Source organism: Hyperoodon ampullatus (assembly GCF_949752795.1).
Source record: "Hyperoodon ampullatus genome assembly, chromosome: 2".
Lineage (NCBI taxonomy): Eukaryota > Metazoa > Chordata > Mammalia > Artiodactyla > Ziphiidae > Hyperoodon > Hyperoodon ampullatus.
Genome location: NC_136915.1, coordinates 16023432 through 16042953, shown reverse-complemented (window position 1 = coordinate 16042953; position 19522 = coordinate 16023432). Strand labels below are relative to the sequence as shown.

At 57.7% G+C, this 19522-nt stretch overlaps 1 protein-coding gene across 1 annotated transcript; it reads right to left on the bottom strand.

The window, feature by feature from the left end:
- Positions 1-766: 766 nt before the first annotated feature.
- On the bottom strand, positions 767-4123 carry NBL1 (NBL1, DAN family BMP antagonist). Its single transcript, XM_079698075.1, has 3 exons — positions 3930-4123; positions 3694-3805; positions 767-2282 (listed from the first exon to the last, which is right to left on the bottom strand). The coding sequence occupies exons 1-3, from the start codon at positions 4094-4096 to the stop codon at positions 2031-2033; spliced, it is 531 nt and encodes a 176-aa protein (XP_079554201.1). The 5' UTR covers positions 4097-4123; the 3' UTR covers positions 767-2030.
- Between the last annotated feature and the right edge of the window lie 15399 nt (positions 4124-19522).

Below are 19522 nucleotides of genomic sequence, written 5' to 3'. Positions count from 1 at the left end.
GCTCTCACCCATCCCACCAGCCCCGTCTCAATGGAGAATCTGGGGGGCCCTGAGCTCAGCTGCATGCAGGCGATGATCTCAAACCCATAGGGTCATCGTGAAGGGGAAGGGACTCCAGAGTTGTCAAGCACCCAGCCCGGCACATAGTAGGTGGTCAGCAAATGGCAGTTACTAAGGTTATACCGAGAAGACTGATTCAGCCAGCCTGCCTGGGTTCAAGTCCTACTGGAGACATTCCTCAGCCCTGGGCAAATTACTTCATCCCTCTGTAAATGCCTCCTCTGTAAAACAAGGGCAGTATTTGCATCGCAGGGTGGTGGTGAGGATTCAGCGAGTTAATTGATATAAAGTACTTAGTACAGCACCCCACTTCCTATATCAATTTGTAACCATTAGTTTTTGCCTGTTTCCCCTTCTCCAGAGGCCAAGCCAGCTGGGGTGCAGGGAAGGGCTGATGCAGGGTCACCGTGAGGGTGAAGAGGTGTCATGGGCCTAAGGGATCAAAGGTCAAAGAAAAGGGGTTCTGGAGGCCCAGCCAATGTATATGCGAGGCCAGAAACAGCCAAGGACGGAGGCGGGAGGTGGGGAGCCAGGAGCCGGGGGTGGGGGGAGTGTGTGGGGGGGTGGGCACATCACGGCGGGAAGGTGAGGACCACCAGGATGCGGGGGGCAGGGGCGCTCAGGGCCCCATGTGCGTGCAGCCTGACTCCCGCCCCCTGGGGAGCCCTGAGTCAGCAGGGCTGCCCTGTGAGGAAGAGAACACAGGTGTTGAACGAATTTATTCATGAGAAAACTCGGGGTCCATCCTACTGGTTACAAGCTCCAGAAGCTCTTGTCGGAATAGCCGTGAGGGCCGGGGCACCCCCAGGCAGGGGGCTGGTGGGGCTGGCAGCAGCCCTGGGACAGAAGAGCAGGCGCAGGCAGCTGTGGGTACGGAGGGGCGTTCTTCCCTGCCCGCCTGCCCAGCCCACCCCCCGGGGGCCCCGCACCCCCTCTAGGGCTAAAGTGCGGCTGGGAGGAGTGGGGGGAGCGCACTAGGCAGCTGGAGAGCCACAGTGAACACAGCCGCCCCACGCGCCCTCACCCCTCCTCTTCCTCGTTCCTTGAGGCTCATCCAGAATCCATCCCACCCAGGTCCCTCCTGGGAACCTCTGGGTAAGGGAGACCCCTCCCCAGCATCCGATATTCCCAAGAGGGTGAGGCTGGCTCCATCAGCTTTGAAGGGCCTAGAACCAGGGGGCAGGGAGAGGCACTAAGATCTGGGAGAGGGCGAGGAGGGAAGGATGCTCTCTGGTCGAGGGCGTCATCCCCTCCCCCTGGCCCAGCAAGGCTCCTCCTCCCCTGCCTTCCTCCCTGGCCCCCCGGAAAGCCAAGGCAGGGAGCCTGGCTCCCACTGGCTCCCAGCTCCAGGGCCGGCTGTGAGGCAGCAGGCTCCTGCCCAGGCCTGACTCCCAACCATGCCACTGAGGGAGGGCCACCACAGGGCCACCGGGGAAAGCTGCCCTGGGGACGGGGGTGTGAGGCCTTTGGGAAGCCGGTGGGGCTGGAGCGTCCTGCTTCTGCCACTGGTCTTCCTAGCCCTGCCTCAGGGCTGCCACGGGCCAGGCGCCCAACCTCAGCTCAGGGCCCAGCGCCGCCATCTGCACCCCCAGGGCCCTGCCCCACCGAGGGGCCGTGCGGGCCTTGGCGCGTCTTGGACGGCCTCACCCCAACTCAGCAGCTTAGCCAACTATTCCCCCTCCCCAGGGCACATGTCTAGGAGGCAGAAAAGAAGAGAACCCCCCTCCGAAAAAGAACCCTGAAGACCTCTGCTTCTTACCCCCAACTCGTGAATATATTAAATTGTGCAGCTTGGCGCCAGTCCCACCCCCTTCAGATCTCCGTGGCAACCGGGAAGCATTCCAAGTCCAAGTCTGAATCCAAGTCCATCCAGTGCCAAAGGGGGGCTTCAGCCTCTCCCCCAACTCTTCCCCGGGAGGGTGAGACCCCACATTCCACAGGGAACGAGAGGGGAGGAAGAGTCGGGGGCCTCAGTCCTCAGCCCCCTCTTCCTCTGCATGGGGGGCCCCAGGGGGATCCTCGGGCTCGGGGGTCTGCCCGCCAGGGTGCGGGTGGGAGTGGAGGCCGGGCTGGGAGCCCTGCGCGTCCTCGCTCTGCACGTAGACGCTCAGCCCCTCGTGACTGGGCTCCTTGCCGCATGCCTGGCAGCTGCAGTGCAGGATCTTTTCCACCAGCTTGTCCACCCTGGGCACCTCCTCATGGCCAGGGCACTCCAAGGTCACCTGCGGAGGGCAGGAGAGAAGGGGAGAGAGGTTTCCAAGGGCCTGGGGCAGGCAGGCAGGCCCCAAGGGTAACAGTCCTCATGGGACCAAGAACCCCAGAGACCCCAGAAGCCTGAGCCCACCTGGGACACCTGGGCCCGTCCAGGGGGAGGGGGGTGAGTCCTTGCAGGAGACACCTGACCTGTTTCCTCACGTCCTGCCACTTTCCTGCCCATCCCCACAGTAGCCAGAGGGCACCTTGAGGGGACCCAAGTGGTCGGCCCCTGCCTGAAATTCCCCCCCAACCCAGGGCTCCCACTGCTCTTACAGAAAAACCGACTCCTGACTCAGGCCACCCAGGACCTTGAGGTTGATCCCCGGAGGACCTCTCTCTCCACCCCTGACCTTGCCCCACTTCCGCCAACTCGGTCCTGCCTGATCTGCCTGAGACTTTGCACATGCCATTCCCTCTGCCTGGGAGGTCCTTGCCCCACCCGTCCCCTCCCCACCGCCCTAGACTTTGCCCACTTAACTTCTACTCAACCTCTGGACCCGAGCCCAGACATCACTTCCTCAGCGAGCCCCTCCCAACACCCCCCCACCCCGCCCAGCCAAGGCTCGCCCTGTTCGAGCCCCGTTAGCGTTCACTCTTCCCCCGTTGTCCCATCACTAGCCGCCCTTTCTTTTTCCTTTCCTTCCTCCTTGTCTCTCCCTCCCTCCTTCCACAGAGCACCTTCTCCATGCCAGCTCTGGGGACACAAGGACAGGCATGGTCCTGCAAGGAACTCAGAGTCTAGCAGAGGAAACAGACTTGTCAAAATCACCCAAATGCAGATGAAAACCTGTGTGTGTGACAGATGCTCAAAGCAGAGGTACACAGTGCCTGGGGGATCAGGAAAGGGGTTCTGAGAAAATGATGCCTGAGCCAAGCACAGAGGAATGACTAGAATTTAACTAGGGGGGGAGGAGGAGAAAGGTATGCCAAACAGGGAAAAGAGCATGTGCAAAGGCCCCGTGGTGGTCATAAGCGGAGTAGGTAAGAGAGACTGAAAGGAGGTGGGATTGGTGTCAGGGTCAAGCTAGTGAAGAAGGTGAGAGAGGCAAGATGAAGCTAGAAAGACTGGTGAGCCAGACCATGCCTTGTGGGCAGGCTTTATGGGGCCTGGCGAAGATTTTGGTCTCATCGTGTAACAATGGGAAGCCACCAAAAGGATTCTACCATGTGACTGATGTCAGAACAGAGCTTCAGAAAGAGCTCTTGTCCTGTGCACGCTGGTGTTGGACTTGTGAGCCATCATGTGGCAAGGACCACGTCTGTATCTCCAGCACGAGGCTTGAACCCTGCACACAGTGGGGCCTCACTAAGCACTTGTGACCAAGACCGGTGCCGGCTCTGGGCAGAAGCTGGGCAGGAGCGGGCAGCTGTACTCACGATCTCCCACATGGACTGGGCCGGCATGCACGAGTCGCAGTGCACCAGGGACTCTGTAGACTGCGGGAAGGTATTGGGAACGCTGTAGCTGAAGCACTGTCCCAGACACGCCCTGCGGGAGGAGAGCCCACCACGTCCGTGTCACCACGGCGGAGGCAAGAATGGGCAGCCCTGTCCTCTTCCTCCCTCCTGGGCCCGTGTCCTCATCCCTTCCACCCACCACCCCGGGATCCCACCTGTTCTGGATGGACTTGGCCTCACAGCCGCTGTGGCCCACGATCTGGGTGATGTTCTTGGCCTCGCACCAGGCGCTCTTATCCGGGAACAGTGCCAGCTTGTTGATGGGCGGTGGAGCAGACAGCAGCATGGCGGGGAGGACAGCCCCCACCAGGACCCGAAGCATCGTGCCCGTGACCTTTGGAGTCCTTGAACTGAGTACAGACTGCAGGTGAGGCCAGCAGGGTCCAGGAGGCTGGGCAGAGGGCAGGGGGGCAGTGGTGTTACAGCGTGGGCTCTGACACCTGACTGTCTAGGTTGAAATCCTACCTCTGCCACTTACTAGCCAAGCACAATCTTGGACAAGTTATTTTCTCCTGTATGAACCTCAAAACTGGGGCTGCTAATAGTATGAGTATCAGATGGGGTATCATGGAGATTAACAAGGTATTTCATGAAAAGCCCTGAGCAGAGAGACTAGCAGATAATACACATTCCACATGTGTGAGTTATCTTTATAACTTACTTTGTAGCTTTGAGCAAGTTACTTTTTATCTCTGCGCCTCACTTGCTTCATCTAAAGGGGGATGGTGATGCTGTGTGTGGCAATGATTATTGCAAGTACTAAGCCAGACACTCAGTTTCCAAGCACCCTGTTGAGTATTGAACAATCATTAGCTCCCTCCTCACTGTGATGTTGTGGGTCCTTGAGCGGCTGGCCAGCCAGCAGGTCTCCTGGACATGCTGCCACGGCTGTCAGCAAGCTAACCATCTTCATGTCACTGTGAATTCTTGTGCCACCTTGGATGGGTGGACCTCAGGTGAAAAAACTAAGCCCAAACTAGACTGTACTTCTCGTTTGGATGCCCCATCAGAGCCCCAAGCCCTGAGTCTACACACACATCACTATCTCCAGCTCCAACCTGACCCCTGAGTCAAACAAGAGGCGAGGCAATCCAAGCCAGGGGCTTGACCCTCTGCGAATTGGATGGAGCAAGGCACTAATAAGGCAATACCAGAATCTGCCAGGAGATGGCGGTGCAGGGCAGAGTGTGTGTTGCAAGCACTGACTCAAAGGGGATTTTCCCAATGTTCCCCAACTTCATCTTCTGTAGGTTTCGCCCAATCTCCCACTGCAAGAATTGTGGAGGGGGGAGGCTTCAGAGAGATTCGGAAGTGAGGGCAATGCTCACAAAGGGGTCCTCTGGGGGGCAGGACATTGGGGAAAAGGCACTGGACTGGGAGTCTGGAATCCACACATGCTGTGGGACCCTGGACACTGTGGCCTGTGTCCCCACCTGTGAAATGAGTGGGGTGCCCTGGACTGGTGGTTTCCAAACCTGGTAGAGCGTCAGAATTCCCTGAGGACTAGTGAAGTGAAAGTTCTAGGGTGGGGTGGGGTTGTGCATTTTTTTTACAAGCTTCCAGGGTGGTTCTGATACGCAGGCCAGGCTTAAGAAGTGGTCTAGCTCGGTCAGACTGGGATTCTGTGTCTTGGGACAGTCCCCAGAGGGGCCTGGGTGGGGCCGAAGTGGGAGCAAGGGCCAAGTATGGTCCCACTGGTCCCACAGATGCCCAGTACTAGTCAGGCTGGCTCAGGGCTGGAAATCCCATTCAGAACAACGCTACCCTCAGCCCACCTTCTGCTGAAGTGGCAGGTATTTGGTAAAAAGTCGGGAAGTGAGAGGTGTTGGGGGGTCTTGCCCGCTCCTGCAGGCTAACTACGTGGGCTGACTCAGCTGGGCTTGCAGGGAGGGCCCAGGCCGGCCTGCGGAGCTGTGAGCGCCTCTGCAGCGCCCCGCTCTCTCCATCCAGCAGGCTCTGCTCAGGTCCTGCCCCTTCTCCCTGCAGGAGGTCTCCGGAAGCAGAGACAAGTCCCACCTCAGTGGATCTCAATGCCTGGGTGACCCCCGCTCCCAGCCCAGTGGGGAGGGGTGAAGCGGGCAGAGCAGTGGGAGGTGAGTCCAGACCGTCTGCCCCATCCCAAGGGAGTCTGTGTCATGACCCAGGCTCTCACCCACACATTTCCGGTCTCACTCACAAGGTGGACAGCAAAGCCCATGTTTTCAGTACAGCCACATCCTAAGAAAATAGAATGGACTTGTTCCTAACTGGCAACCTAATTTTTCAACACCCTTAGCATCCAGGAGGCTTTCTCACCCCACCAGGTCCTTTTCGTTCCCTGGGGAATTAGCCTCTGCACCAGGGTCCGACCACCGTAGCACACCAGCGGAGACCCACCTAAGGCCAGAGCTCCCTGGGCCTCCCCGGGCGAGACCGGCCCCTAGAGACCTCAGAGAGGTCCGGGGACTTTTGTCCTATGCCTGACTCCATCAGGATTCCCCAGGAAGGCCAGGTCAGGTCGGGCAGGGGGCGATGTTAGGTTTCCTCAGGATGGGGAACGGAGCCTGAGGTTGTAATGAAAGCAGCCTGGAGATGAGCGCTGGGGCTGGTCTGGGGTTTGGATTAGGAGAGGTTAGGACTGACGCTACGGCCCGGACCAGGCTAAGGGGGAGCGGAGGTGAGATGGGGGCTGAGGTTAATAACAAGGTAGTGGGAGATGGGTCACCGGTGAGTGTTTCAGGGGAGTCACCGGCCTGGAGGGTGAGGACTGGTTATCATGCGTCAGGTTGTAGCAGACGCTGAGGGCAAATGAGATAAACTGAGGCAGAAGACCACCTCCCTTATCTACCCCCCTCTCTAGGGCACAGCTAAAGGTCAGCTGGGCCCAGAGAGGGGGGGGTGCTATAACCCAACCCACCAGGCCCGGCCTCTCACCAAGCCCTGGCCGGGACCTCAGAGGAGGGGCCAGGCCGCGCTCAGCCTCCCCAGGCCAGCAGCCCTGAGCTCCAGCCGAAGCATGGCCCCGGGAGCCTCCTAAGTTCAAGTCCCAGGCCTCCCACCTAGGAGCTGCGTGACTTCTGGAAGAACAGTCCGCCTCTCTGCACCCACCGACCTCAGCCCTAAAACGGGGAGCAGTGCCCTTTCCTTGAAAATGACTGGGAGGATGCGATGAAAGCACCCAGCACCCAGCAGGGACCCACCTCAGGCCAGTTCCCTTCCCCCGGGGGGATGGTGAGGAGGCCTGGGCTGGCATCAGAGCCAAAGCTGGACGCTGGAGCAGGGAGCCGGGGGGGATGCGGGGCTGGTCTCCCACACACACACCCCGGCCCAGCCCCCAAGAACCCCTGCTGCCCCCGCTTCACACTGGACTCGGCTCTTTGCTAGCAGGTTTTATTTTTTGTTGGCTTGTGTTTTGTTTCTTCAGGCAGCAGCTCAGCTGATTTTTTTTTTTTTTTTTTTTGATCCAGCAGTCGGACCTTCCTTCCTGAGACTTGAGCGCCTCACCCGGATTCTCATCCCTTCCTCCCGCCCTGAAGGTCACACGACAAGTCATGGGAGTCCCAGAACGCCAGGGCGGGAAGGGGATCCCCCAAGCCGATCCTCTTGCTTTGCAGAGGGGCTGTCCCGAGGCCCCCAGCAAGTCAGGCCAAGCAGTGCCCTTCCCCAGGCCAGGCGGTTCCTTGCAGGTTGACACCGGTTTACCAGGCACCTTCTAGGAGGGCGGAGAGGGCAGCGAGGGTGGGGGCCTGGGGAGCTCAGAGCCTGGAGGGGAGGTCGAGGGAGGTGGGTGAAGAGGAAGCAGCTGTTCAGTGCGGGGCAGTCAGACAGCTGGAGGGGCCGGGGGAGGAGAGATTCTCAATTCTGGATTGAACTCAGGAGTACAATTAGTTTTACCCGTGGTTGAGGGAACTGCACGGGCAAGGCCAGGAAAGGGGGTTTACGGGTATCAGCCCAGCACAGCCCTCCCAGCCTCCTAGTAGTAAGAGCTGCTCCCAACTGCGGGCCAGGTACCGTTCGAAGGCTTTTATGTATATTCACTTATTCGGTCCTTATAACAACCCTAGGAGACAGATACGGTATTTCCCCCATTTTATACGTGAAGAAACCGAGGCACAGGGAGGTTAAGAGATTTGCCCAAGCTGACACAGTTAGCATTCACTAAAGCTGAGATTTGAACTGGACAGCAGCAGGGTAACCACCAAGAGTTTCACAGAAGAGGAAGACAGGGGGACGGGGAATGATCTGGAGCAAGCAAGAGGCCGGGGCTTCCCACCCCAGCAGCTGCGTCTCTTACCCCTGTCAGCACTCCGGGGCTCAGCCACAGCCAGGGTTGGAAGCATGGGCGCCCCATGGGGCAGAGTTCAAATCCCAGCCTGGACTCCCCTGCAGAGGAGCATGCGGCCGTGGCCGACCCCCGGCTCCCTGGAGCCTTGGGGAAGGTACGGCGCCGTCCTTCCTCCGCGTTGTGGGGAGGCCACAATCAGGGCACCCTCAGCCCAGGGTGGGTACCTTCCTATCACCCCACCGTCCACTCCCCAGTCCAAGCCCTCCGGATCCTCAGAGGCCTTGTGGCGACACCTGACACAGCTGAGGCTGCCAACAACACAGAAAGAAGGCCCCTGGGGGAGGGGAGGGGACACAGCCGACCGACGCCAGCCCCGTGGAAACTGAGGCACAGAACAAGGAAGTGACGGCCCATGTCTCCCACGCAGGGGACGAGGGCAGTGAGCAGACACAGGACACCTGCCCTGGCAGCTTCCTGGGGAAGGACGGGGGTGGGAGAGCAAGAACGCAGGCTTCGGGGTCGGGCCTGTGGGGTCCTCTCTACGTTCCACGCCTACCAGAACCTAGCATCTTCCCTGAGATGCTTGCCAACAACTCAGAAGCCCGGGCCCCAGCCCTAGATATCCCGACCCCACACTCTGGGTTGTGGGGTGCAACCCAGGCATCTGTATCCACTCCCACATGATTCCGAGGACCAGCCAGGTCAAGAGTCCCCCAACTCCCCAGGGAAGGGTCCCCTGTAACAGCAATGCAGACAGGGGTCACCCACCCCACTGCCTAGGCCTAGCGCCTGGAATCAAACCTGAAATTCACCAGAGGGGTCTAGATTTCAAGGAAGACCTCTGGCCCATCCGCAGCCACCGTAGAGTACCCATTGCACAGCAAGGAGTCGATTTAGTAAAACAAGTGAATAATCACCCTCCCCGTTTCCTCTTTGGGATAAATCTGAATATTCAGGGTCCTTAAGGCCAGGTACACCAGAATGTTCTTGGTACGATGGTCCACTCACCCCCAAACACACACACGCACACACCAGGCCTTCGGTTCCCAGCAACCAGCCTGGTGTGGGAGCAGCTGGAGGGCAGGGCCAGCAAATGGTTAGAAGAAGGCAAGCCTCTCCCCAACTTTAACTTCTGCTTTCCGTAACCTCCTCTGGAAATCCTTCCCACCTAAGGCCCCAGCGGATTCAGATGGAAGTTTCTACCTGTGGGCTCTGGTGACATCTGGATTCGCACAGAAAGCATGTGGGGTTTGTGGTGAGTGATTTTTCAAACTTATCAGACCAGATGCTCCCAGTCCCTTCCTCTCCCTGTTCTCCTCCCCCCCGCCCCACCCTGACACACACAAAGGGCCGGGTCTGGGTCTCCTTTATTCACAACGGACTGTGACAGACCCCAGTTCAAACCCTAGCTCAGCCCCTTTAACTTTTCTGTGCCTCAGTTTCCTCACCTGCAAAGTGGGGGTAGCCGCCTCTTAGGGCAGTTGTGAGAATTAAACTGAAGAGGGCGTGGAAATTTCAGGAGAGGACGCCTGTCACAGGATGTCCTCAGCAGAGGTCACTACGAGGGCTAGCTTTGAGTCACCCAGGGCTGCTCACCCTCCCTGAACCCTGCCTACACCCTTCTGTCTCCCCCTCCCCCCACACACACACCCCTTTCCCCTCCCCTCCTTTCCCCTCCCCTCCCCTCCCCCTCCCTCCCACTGGATCCTGAATGCGTCCAGAGAATATCTAAACCCCCGGGTTGCATCTGCCTTGAAGAAAATGGATTTAGGGGAAACTCAAACAAGATGATGGCTGGGCGAGGGTTTTATGAACTGTCTGTGCTGCCAGGGTGGGAGCGGAGAGGAAGGTCCCACTCAGACTCTAAGTCTTGGGCCACTGGCTGAAGGGAAAGGGTCCCAGAAAGACCAGCAACTTTGAGCAAACAGGCTGGGCCTGGCTGCCGGGCCGTACATGCTGCTGGGTGCAGAGGGTGTGGCACCTGTGGCCGCGGCCCTAGGCTTGGGGGTCAGCAGGAGTGAGGCAACCGCGGCAGGTCTTGGAATGAGCGCAGGGGACTTCCTTGAATGGTGCAACTGAAGAGAGGGGCGAGCCAGGGTCAGACCCCAGCCCTGATCAGCTCAGCAGGCCCACTCTGGGGTCCAAGGACAAGTTCAGGCCCAAGCTCACCCGCTGACTCCCTGTGTGCCTGGAGGCAGGACAGTACAGTGCTTAGAGGCCACTGACCACTCGTTTCACCTGCCCAGGCCTCCCATTTGCCCCTGTGAAATGGGAAGCACGGCCTGGGAAAGTCCATCCTAGCAGATTCCCTCAAGAGGAGCCTGGCTCCAGCACGCTGCTTAAGGCCACTGTGATTCCATGACCCCAGTCACCACAGGGTGGCTTCCTTCCTTCCGTCAGCGCTGGCAGAGCATGAACCAACCGTTCAGGGGCGGACACGAAGGGCCAAGCCCATGCCCCAAAGGCCTGCCCATCTCTGCCAAGCAGCTCCACCTCCCTGGCTACAGCCCCCCAGCCCAGACCACGGCCCGCCTGCCCGCAGACCCTCCTGACCGAAAACTGTCTCCAAAACAAATCGATGCTAATGAGCTGCTCAGGGCCGGCCTACACATCTGCTCAGCAGAAGTCCCACTGCAGACTTCCACCAGCATCCCTGCCCGCTCCCGCAGTCTGCGACCCTTGGGGGTGGGGGTGGGGAGAAGGAGCGAACTCAGTTGGAAATTTCACTCTGAAAGGATGAAGATATATGCGGCTAATGCACAGCACATCCTCCTGGGTCCACCCTCTAGCACACAGGCCCAAGAGAAAGAGGTCCAGCTCGCAAGGGTGGGGATGGGGGGGGTCACCGACGAAATGCTCCAGCCTCGCCTTTTCTTTGGCCCCAACCAAAGGCAAACCACACCCAAGCGGCCCCAGCAACTGGAGGAGTTTCAGGAGGCTGGTGGTTTCCACAGTAACAAAGGGTGAGGGGCTCCTTGTTGACAAATTGCTTCCCCACCCCCATCCCCCGTCAGCGCCCAGCCTTTGGCCTCCGGCCCTGACCTCTGTTTTCGTGGGGTTCCCGTAGTTACAGGCTGGTGTCCTCCAGCTGAGCGAGGACCTCGGAAAGCCTGAAAATGTGCCCTTCTCCCCGGGTGCCGGGCAACCCCCTGGCCACGCCAAGGCGGCCAGCTGCCCCCTTTACTGAGGCTTGTAAAAGATCAGAATCGCCCCGCCCAGGGAGCGGGGCGGGCAGGTGGCCGGCGGCACGGCCCAGTTGTCCAGGCCGCCTCGCGGGGGTGGAACTCTTAAGAAAACTGAGCCCCCGGAAAGGCTGGCTCCCCTGCCCCAGACTCAGTTCCAGGGGGATGACCCAGGCCAGTCCCCCGGGGCAGGCGGAAGGTAGGGGGAGGGTTTCGCTTCTTTTACCAGGTCTAGGAAACTATTCACGAGCCCGGTGGGGGCCCCGTGCCTCCGACCCGGGCTGGGGGCGCTGTCCGAATTTGAGGGCGGGGGACCAGGAAGACGCAGGAACTCAGAGAGAGACTCCCACAGCGGGGCAGGCGGAGAGACGGAGAGAAAACATAAAGGCAGAGGCACAAACCCAGGGAAATGGAAAACAGGCAGAAGCGGAGAAACAGAAAGAAAGGGACCAGAACCAGAGAAAGAGAGGAACGGAAACAGAGAGACGGAGACAGGCAGATGGGGAGACAGAAACACAGAGAGAGACAAAAAGGAGGCAGAAACGTACGGGAGTGGAGAGGCTCGCGGCGCGGCGAGGCCCGGACAGAGCAGCGGGGACGCGCGAGCCCCGCGGCCGAGCTCCGGGCGCTGCCCCGGCGGCCGCGCGGCCCGACCCGCCCTCGACCCGCCCTCGACCCGCCCGGCTTTCTCTCGGCCGCGCATCTTCCTCCCTTTCTCTCTTGGCCGCGGAACTCCTACCGAGAAATGGAAACCCCTGTTGAGTCGGGGGACCGGCTCAGGGCGCAGGGGTGCTCCCTGGCCACCCCGTGCCGCGCCCACGTCCCCAGCCCCGGCGCCCCGAGCCCCCAGCGCTCCCGGGCTCGGCGGCGGCGCCTCCGCACGGTGCCCTGGGCTGGCGGGAGGGCCGGGGGCGCGGCGCTGCGCCTGCGGCCGAAGCCTCTGGAAGCTGGGCGCCCGCGTGCCGACCCGGGCGGGACTTACCGCGCGCGCGGCGGCGGTGGGAAGCGCGGCGCGCCCGCCGGTTCCTGCGGAGCTGTCTGCGGGCCGCGGGGGGCAGACGCGGCGCCCCCGGGAGGCTCGGGGAGGCGGCCGGCAGGGCTGGCGGCGGCCCCGCGAGGCTCGGCTGGGCTGCGCTGCGCGCTGTCTGCGGCCCCGGGCGGGCGCGCGGTGCGGGGGAGCGGCGAGCCGAGCGGCTCCGACGTCAGGGGTGTCTCCGCTCCAAATAGGGAGCGAGGGCGGGGGCAGTGGAGGGAGGGACGCGAAAAAGAAAGAGCGGGCGGGCGCGCTGGGCCGCTCCCTCCGGGCGCGCAGGAGGGGGCGCCTCAGCCGCCCGGGGCCCCGGCCCCTTCTCCCCGTCGCCCTCGAGCCCCGGGCCGGGCTCCGGCGCGGTCCGACGGCGCGGCGGAGCTACCGGGGCCGCCCTGTTCGGTGCCCTAGGGGCAGGGCAGAGAGCCCGGCGCCCCGGCTCGTTCTAAAGCGCCCTCCGCCGGATTTCTCTGCGCTCGGACTTCTCTGCAACTTTCCCCCAGCCCAGCCATCGGGCCGTGCCAGGCCTCCGGGTGACAAAGATGGAAGTGTTCCTTTTTGTGGGAACCGAGTGCTGCAGTCTTGCTCCGAGGGTGTGGCGCCCCAGTCCACCGAGCCGCGGCACCAGGAGACGGTCCTCCCTCAGTCCTGCGGTGCGCCCAACCTATCCGCTCCCGGCCGTGCGACCCGGGGCTGGTCCGCGCTCTTAGTTCCCTAGTGTCACTCGACCTCCGCCCGGCCTCGCCTCAGCGCCAGGCACTTGGCTTAAGTGTGCAGAGAAGGGTCTGAGAGCTCCGAGGAGGACTATTCGGAACGTCGGAAGCTGGACTCACTTCTCTGACGCCTGGGAAGAGCAGAGCGCCCAGCGCGGCGTCCCAGCCTCAGCTGTTGGGTACGGGGGTACCCAGCTTATCAGCCTGTACCTGGGCACTCGGGCAGGTTTCGGTCGTGCCCTCTCTGTTTGGTGTGCCACTGAAGTGAGAAAATAGCTTTGCTCCTGGAAAGTAGTAGCCCGGTCCTGAGACAAGATTTCGGAATTTTGCGTTCTACCACAGTGGTGGGTGTCCATGCAATCTCACCCCAGCCTGGCTGGAAGCCCCCAGATGGAAGCAGCCCTGCTCATCCAATGTCACAGGTTGCTGAGCATCCCGGTGGCTCCTAGTGGCCTGTTGATAATTCCATGGTGTACGCTGACCTATCTGCCTCTCCAAACCCAGTACTGCGTCTCTATGCCTCCTAGCTCTTGCTTGTGCTCTTCCCTCTGCCTGGGGTTCCCTTCCCCTCCTTTCATCTCCTGGTAAAGGCATTCTTCAAGCACCAGATTGGAAAGCCTTCCCAAGACCCAAGTAGCATAAACCCCCTCCCTTCTCCGGTGTGATCCTGGAAGCACAGGATACATACCCTCTGTTCATGGTAATTTCCCTCTAGACTAGTTGAATAGATCTCTTTCCTCCACTTGACTGTGGGCTCCTTGAGGGCAAGGATCACCTGTGTCAGTGTCCCCAGGGCTTGGCAAACAAGGGGTACAATATATTTGGCTGTATTAAGTAATTAATATCCCCCATAAATGTTTCCATGAGTATAACTATAATAATGCTCATGATAGCTCAGGCATATTGAGCACCTTCCTATACTACGTGCCTGGTCCCATTCTAAGCACTTTCCACCCACACAATAAATCTGTGAAATAAACAGTATTGTTATCCCCATTTCATAAGTGAAAGTACCAAGACCAAGAGAGAGAGGTTAAGTAACTGGCCTAAAGTCACACAGTAAAGGGGATGCCAGCTACCGTCTGTTGGGGGAACACATCCCACCAGGTGTAGCCTCACTGCCTGGTACACAGTAGGCACTCAGGAAACACTGACCATTGTGCTAACCACTGCCACTCTCAATGTGCACCCCAGGTGGGGTGGGGACTGGATGTCTACATTTTGTAAGAACCCACCCCACTGCAAGAAGCCAGTTGGGTAGCCTAATGAGTTTGTCAAATCATACAGACAGCCTGAAGTAGAAGCCCTTGACAGTTCAGCCACCCAGCCACCTAATCAAGGACATGGGGTTTGGGATTGGGTCACACCTGTCTGGTGAAGACTGGTAATTACAGGAGGGCTACCATGTGAACAAGGGGTCTGGAAGGTAACTTGTTAATACTATCAACAGCTATCACTTTGTGCCAGGAATTATACTAAGCACTATGCCTGCTTTATTGTATGGAAACCTGACCATAATCCTATCATTATTCCCATTTTACAGATGAAAAAAATCAAGGCATCAGAAGCCTAGTTACCTGCCCAAGATCACACCACTAGTGATGTAGAGTCCAGACTTGAATCCAGACCCGTCAACTCCAAAGCCCATGCTCCTTTGCCCACCACACCCTCTTGACTGCCTCAGAGCCCCTCCATCAGGCTGCAGCAAGGATGCTGCACCACCAGGACCCAGGGTGGTGGGGCCCCAGCAGGAAAGGCAGAACCTGTCACGTCAGAGTCTCCAAGCACACGGAGATGCACCTGGTTGGCAGCGGTGCGCCAGTTGCCCCAACAGGCCTGGCTGGCCCTGGGCACGGGCTTGAAGCCAGAGCCTGCTGGCCCTGGGCCAGCCTCTTGGGGCCGAGGTAATGTGGGGCCCAGAGCTGGGGTAGAGGGCTGAAAGCGTCTCTCCCCAGCTCATTAGCAAACATCTGGGCTCAGAAAAATGACCGACCTGGAATGTGACTGGGCTACGGGGAGCTGCTCCCTCCCCGAGTCCTGGGAATGTGAGCTCCCTCCCGCAGGGCACGGGCTTGGGCCAGCTGTTTCCTCTAATCCCGTCAGCCTGGCCTCAACAGGGGTCCAAACCTCTGCACTCTCCCGAAGAAAGAGGGAAAACAAAAAAAGGCCTTCCTTCCCAGTCCGGCCCACTGACTCAGAAGGTTGGTACTGGGGCCTGGGACAACCACAGTCCCTCCCTCTTCTGCAAGATAAAGACCAAGAGAGTCCACATGTCCAAATGTGTAGGTGGGAAGGGCCGTGAGGACTCACCACAGAAGGTTCTGGAGTCTTCCTGCTTGGGTTTGAATCCTTGCTCCATCACCCACTGACCCTGTGCCAGTTGTTTCCTGTCTGGGCCTCGGTTTCCTTCTTTGTAATGTGCAGCTGATAACGGCATATAGTCTCTAGAGTTGTTGCCAGGGCTCTCATTTATTTATTTATTTACTTATTAACATAAGCTTATTTATTTATTTATTTATTTTTGGCTGTGTTCCGTCTTCGTTGCTGCGCACAGGCTTCTCATTGCAGTGGCTTCTCTTGTTGCGGAGCACGGGCTCTAGGTGCGCAGGCTTCAGTAGTTGTGGCATACGGGCTCAGTAGTTGTGGCGCACGGGCTTAGTTGCTCCACGGCATGTGGGATCTTCCCAGACCAGGGAGCGAACCTGTGTCCCCTGCATTGGCAGGCGGATTCTTAACCACTGCGCCACCAGGGAAGTCCCTCTCATTTATTTAACAAATACTTTTGTGCAGACTGTGTGCCAGGCACAGAGGTGTCAGGGACACAATGGGCTGGACCAACAAGGTCCCAGCCCTCAGGAAGCTTCAGTTCTGCAACAGGGAGGTGGAGCGTGTACGAGTAAAGCAGGAGAATGGGTTTCTCATCATCTAAGTGTCACGGAGGAACTAAGCAAGCCAGAGTGAATGATGGAATGGGAAAGCCTCAGAAGACCTCTCAAGGAGGCGACGTTTAAGGTAAGATTATGATGAGAAGGAGGCAGGATTCAAGGAGATAAATGGATGCAAAGTGCTCGGCACAGTTCCTGGAAAATAGCACATGCTCCAGAAAATGAAAGCTATTTTAGGGAGGTGTACAGCAGAGAGAAGGCAGGGAGTCAGAGTCCCTGGATCAAACCCAGGCTTTAGCACAAAGCTTTCTCTCACCTCACTCAAGTAATGCACGTCCTGAGCCTCAGTTTCCTCATCTGTGAAATAGGAATTTTAATAGTGCCCAAGTGCACGCTTACTGGGAGAATTCACTGAGGGACGTGTGCATGAAGCACAGAGCCTGGCACCAGCTCGGCCCTTAGGAAGTGAAAGCCACTAGTGTCGTCTTTTCCTTTCCCATGGAGGAAAGGATTTGCCTAGGTTCACTCAGCGAGTCAGTAGCAGATCCACGAGCAGAATCAGATCTTCTAACTCTGAGCCCACCCCCTGGGCTGGCTCTTGCCTTCTCCTGTCCCTGGGGGCTCGGGAAGCCTCTTGGCCCCATCCTGGGCTCAGAGAAAGCAGGAGGAGGTGACAGTGCACTATAGGGTCTGCCCCTGAAGGCTCCTGAGGGTGTGGGAGGTATGGCGTTGGCCCTGACTGGAGAGCAGACATGAGGCCCCAAGGGGAACATGTCCCCTGGACAAATGTCAAACGCCCTTTGTAGTTAGGGTGGGAGACCAAAAATCAAGAGGGATCAAGTGCTAAGAAGGGGGAGATGAGAAGAGAGGAAGGTCAGAGATGAGATCTAAATTCGGGGAATTTCAGAGTGGAAATTTAAACTCAAGTCGGTCTGACTCCAAGGAATGTCCTTTCTCCACTCCAGAGAGGCAGTGGTGGTTATGGCTGTTTCCTCATCTGTAAGAATGAACATACCGACGTCACCAGGAATGTGACCTAAATGCCAGGGACAGGGTGCCAGGGGATTATCCCCAACCCCTCACTTTGCTCCTTGTTTGCTTCCTCCCGCCATCACTCTGTTTCTTCAGCTGGGGCTGCCTGACCCCACGGTAACAACCCACCCACCTCCAAGTGACAGCACCAGAGCCGGGCTCTCAGGAAAGGGCCTTGTGCCTGGAATTCCTCTGCCCTGCGGCTGTGGTAAACACGGTGAACAGGGCTGCCAGGGTGGTGGGCAGCGTTAGGCAAGTCAATTCTTCTATAATGTCCCTTCTCCGTTGTTTCTTCCATTTCTCAGCTCCCAGCAGCCCACGTATATCCACAGAGAGTAGGAGAATTTTTCTCTCTCCTGAAGAGTTGGTCGTTCTGTATTTAATATCCCACAGAACAGCTTTTTTTCCTTAAGGTTTTTGTTCATCAGATAAAGTCTTTGAAAAATCTTCCTGTTAGGAACATGGGTGTTGGAGAATTGGAAGGCACAAAAGAATATCACCTCGGTGTCTGTGCAGCCCCTCTACCAGGGAACCGGCTTCCAACCACACCCACCAGTCAACACAAGGTACCTCAGCAGCCGAGTTTGTTCTCCAAGAACCTGTCCTCCTGTGGCCCAGAGTGACACCTGACCCAGGCTGGGCCAATCAAGTCCTCCCTCTGAGGAATCCAAACAGAGAGGCATGGGGACTGTGCCAGGGAGCTGAATCGCATGAGGGGCAGAATTCTAGAGAACTCTGGCTGCTGAAGGAGCTGATGAGGGGCTTGGTTCTCGCCCCTCTGCCCTTGATGTTCACCTTTCCCTGGGCTCTCTGAACTTCTCCAGTATCTTACAATTTTAAGCTGATTGGAAGGAGTTTGTTGCCTACCTCCCCAAAAGTCTTGATTAAAACAACCTATTTTTTTGACCACTTACTAAGTGTCCAGTGCAGCATCAGGAACTGGAAACAGAGTAAGGCATAAGGCCTGCCCTGGAAGGGAAAAGGGCAGACACACTGGCAGTGGGAAGTACGGGAGCAAAGGAAAAGCTGATTGGCAGGGAAGCTGCCCAGGCATGAGGCCAAAGGGGTTCAGAGAAGGCAGCAGTCCCAAGGAGCTGGCATGCCTAGGAAAGGCCTGCTGGAAGAAGGAGGATTTAAACAAGGGCTCTGAGGTATGAGCAAGACTTCGGCAAGTCGAGAAAGCAGTCCACACTAAGAAAGAAAGGGCCCGGAAAAAGGGTTTTGCACTGGACTAAGATGTGGTGGCCCTGAGACCTTCAGAGCACCACAGAAGAGACCATTAACACACACTTTCTGGATTGGCCCAGATGTAGCCTCAGAATCCTTCTTAACACAGCTCCTCTAGGCAGTCACCAAAATGGCTTGTGAAATAAACGTATTTGTTTGAATGAATTTGTCACTCCTAGGAAAATGTGTTTCAGGAACAGATAACTAGTTTGCTTGAAATAGAGGTAATAGACTAACATTCAGTTTCTCAGTGAATGTTTATCGAGTGCCTACTATGTGCCAGGCTGTATGCAGGTACTAAGGATACGGCAGTAAAAAAGAAAACTCCAAAATAATAAAAAAATCTACCCTCAGGGAGCTTACATTTTAGTGGGAGGAGACAGACAACCAACAAAATATGCAGGTAAAGATACAAACTGTGAGATCATGATAAAGGCCAAAGAGAGAAAGCAGAGAAGTGTGTTGGGGGGGTGGGGCGGGGGGGGGAGGATTACAAAAACCAGAGCAGTCTGGGAGGGTCTCCCTGACACACACTGAGTAAAGACTTGAAAGAGATGAGGAGGCGAGTAGTGTGGACACCCTGGAGAAGAGAGGGAACATCCAGTGTGTTCAGACACAGCAGGGACAGAAGCACTGGAGCAGAGGGACAGGCAGCCGGTGGTAGGAGTCAAGGTCAGACTGGCACCAGGAGGGCCAGATCACGCAGGGTCTCAGAGTCCACTCTACTGACTTCGGCTTTTTCGCCAAATGAGATGAAGGCTTTGAGCAGAGGACTGACATGATCCAGTTTATGTTTTTTTTTGTTTGTTTTTTTGTTGTTTTTTTTTTTTGCTGTACGCGGGCCTCTCACTGCTGTGACCTCTCCCATTGTGGAGCACAGACTCCGGACGCGCAGGCTCAGCGGCCATGGCTCACGGGCCCAGCCGCTCCGCGGCATGTGGGATCTTCCCGGACCGGGGCACGAACCCACGTCCCCTGCATCGGCAGGCGGACTCTCAACCACTGCGCCACCAGGGAAGCCCCAGTTTATGTTTTAACACTGGCTGCCGTGTGGAGAAGAGCTTTAAAGGGGGCAATAGTAATAATACAGTCTAACCTTACTATACACCAAGCACTGTTCAAAAGGCTTTTCATATGTTCTCGTAATAACATTTTGAGGTGGGTATTAGCATCACTGCCCCCATTTACAGATGAGGAGACTGAGGCATGGACAGAGCAAATAACTTCCAAGGCCCCAGAGCATCGAGTAAGTGTCAGAATGGGATTCAAACCCCAAAAGTGTGGCTCCAGAGCCCCTGCTCTTGGCCTCAATCTTACTCCATGGATGGGGTAGGGGGCATACAGTAGGAGGTAGAGATAGGGGCTACATGGTAGAGGACCTTCAATGCTAGGCTAAGAAATGTGGACCGATATTTTGT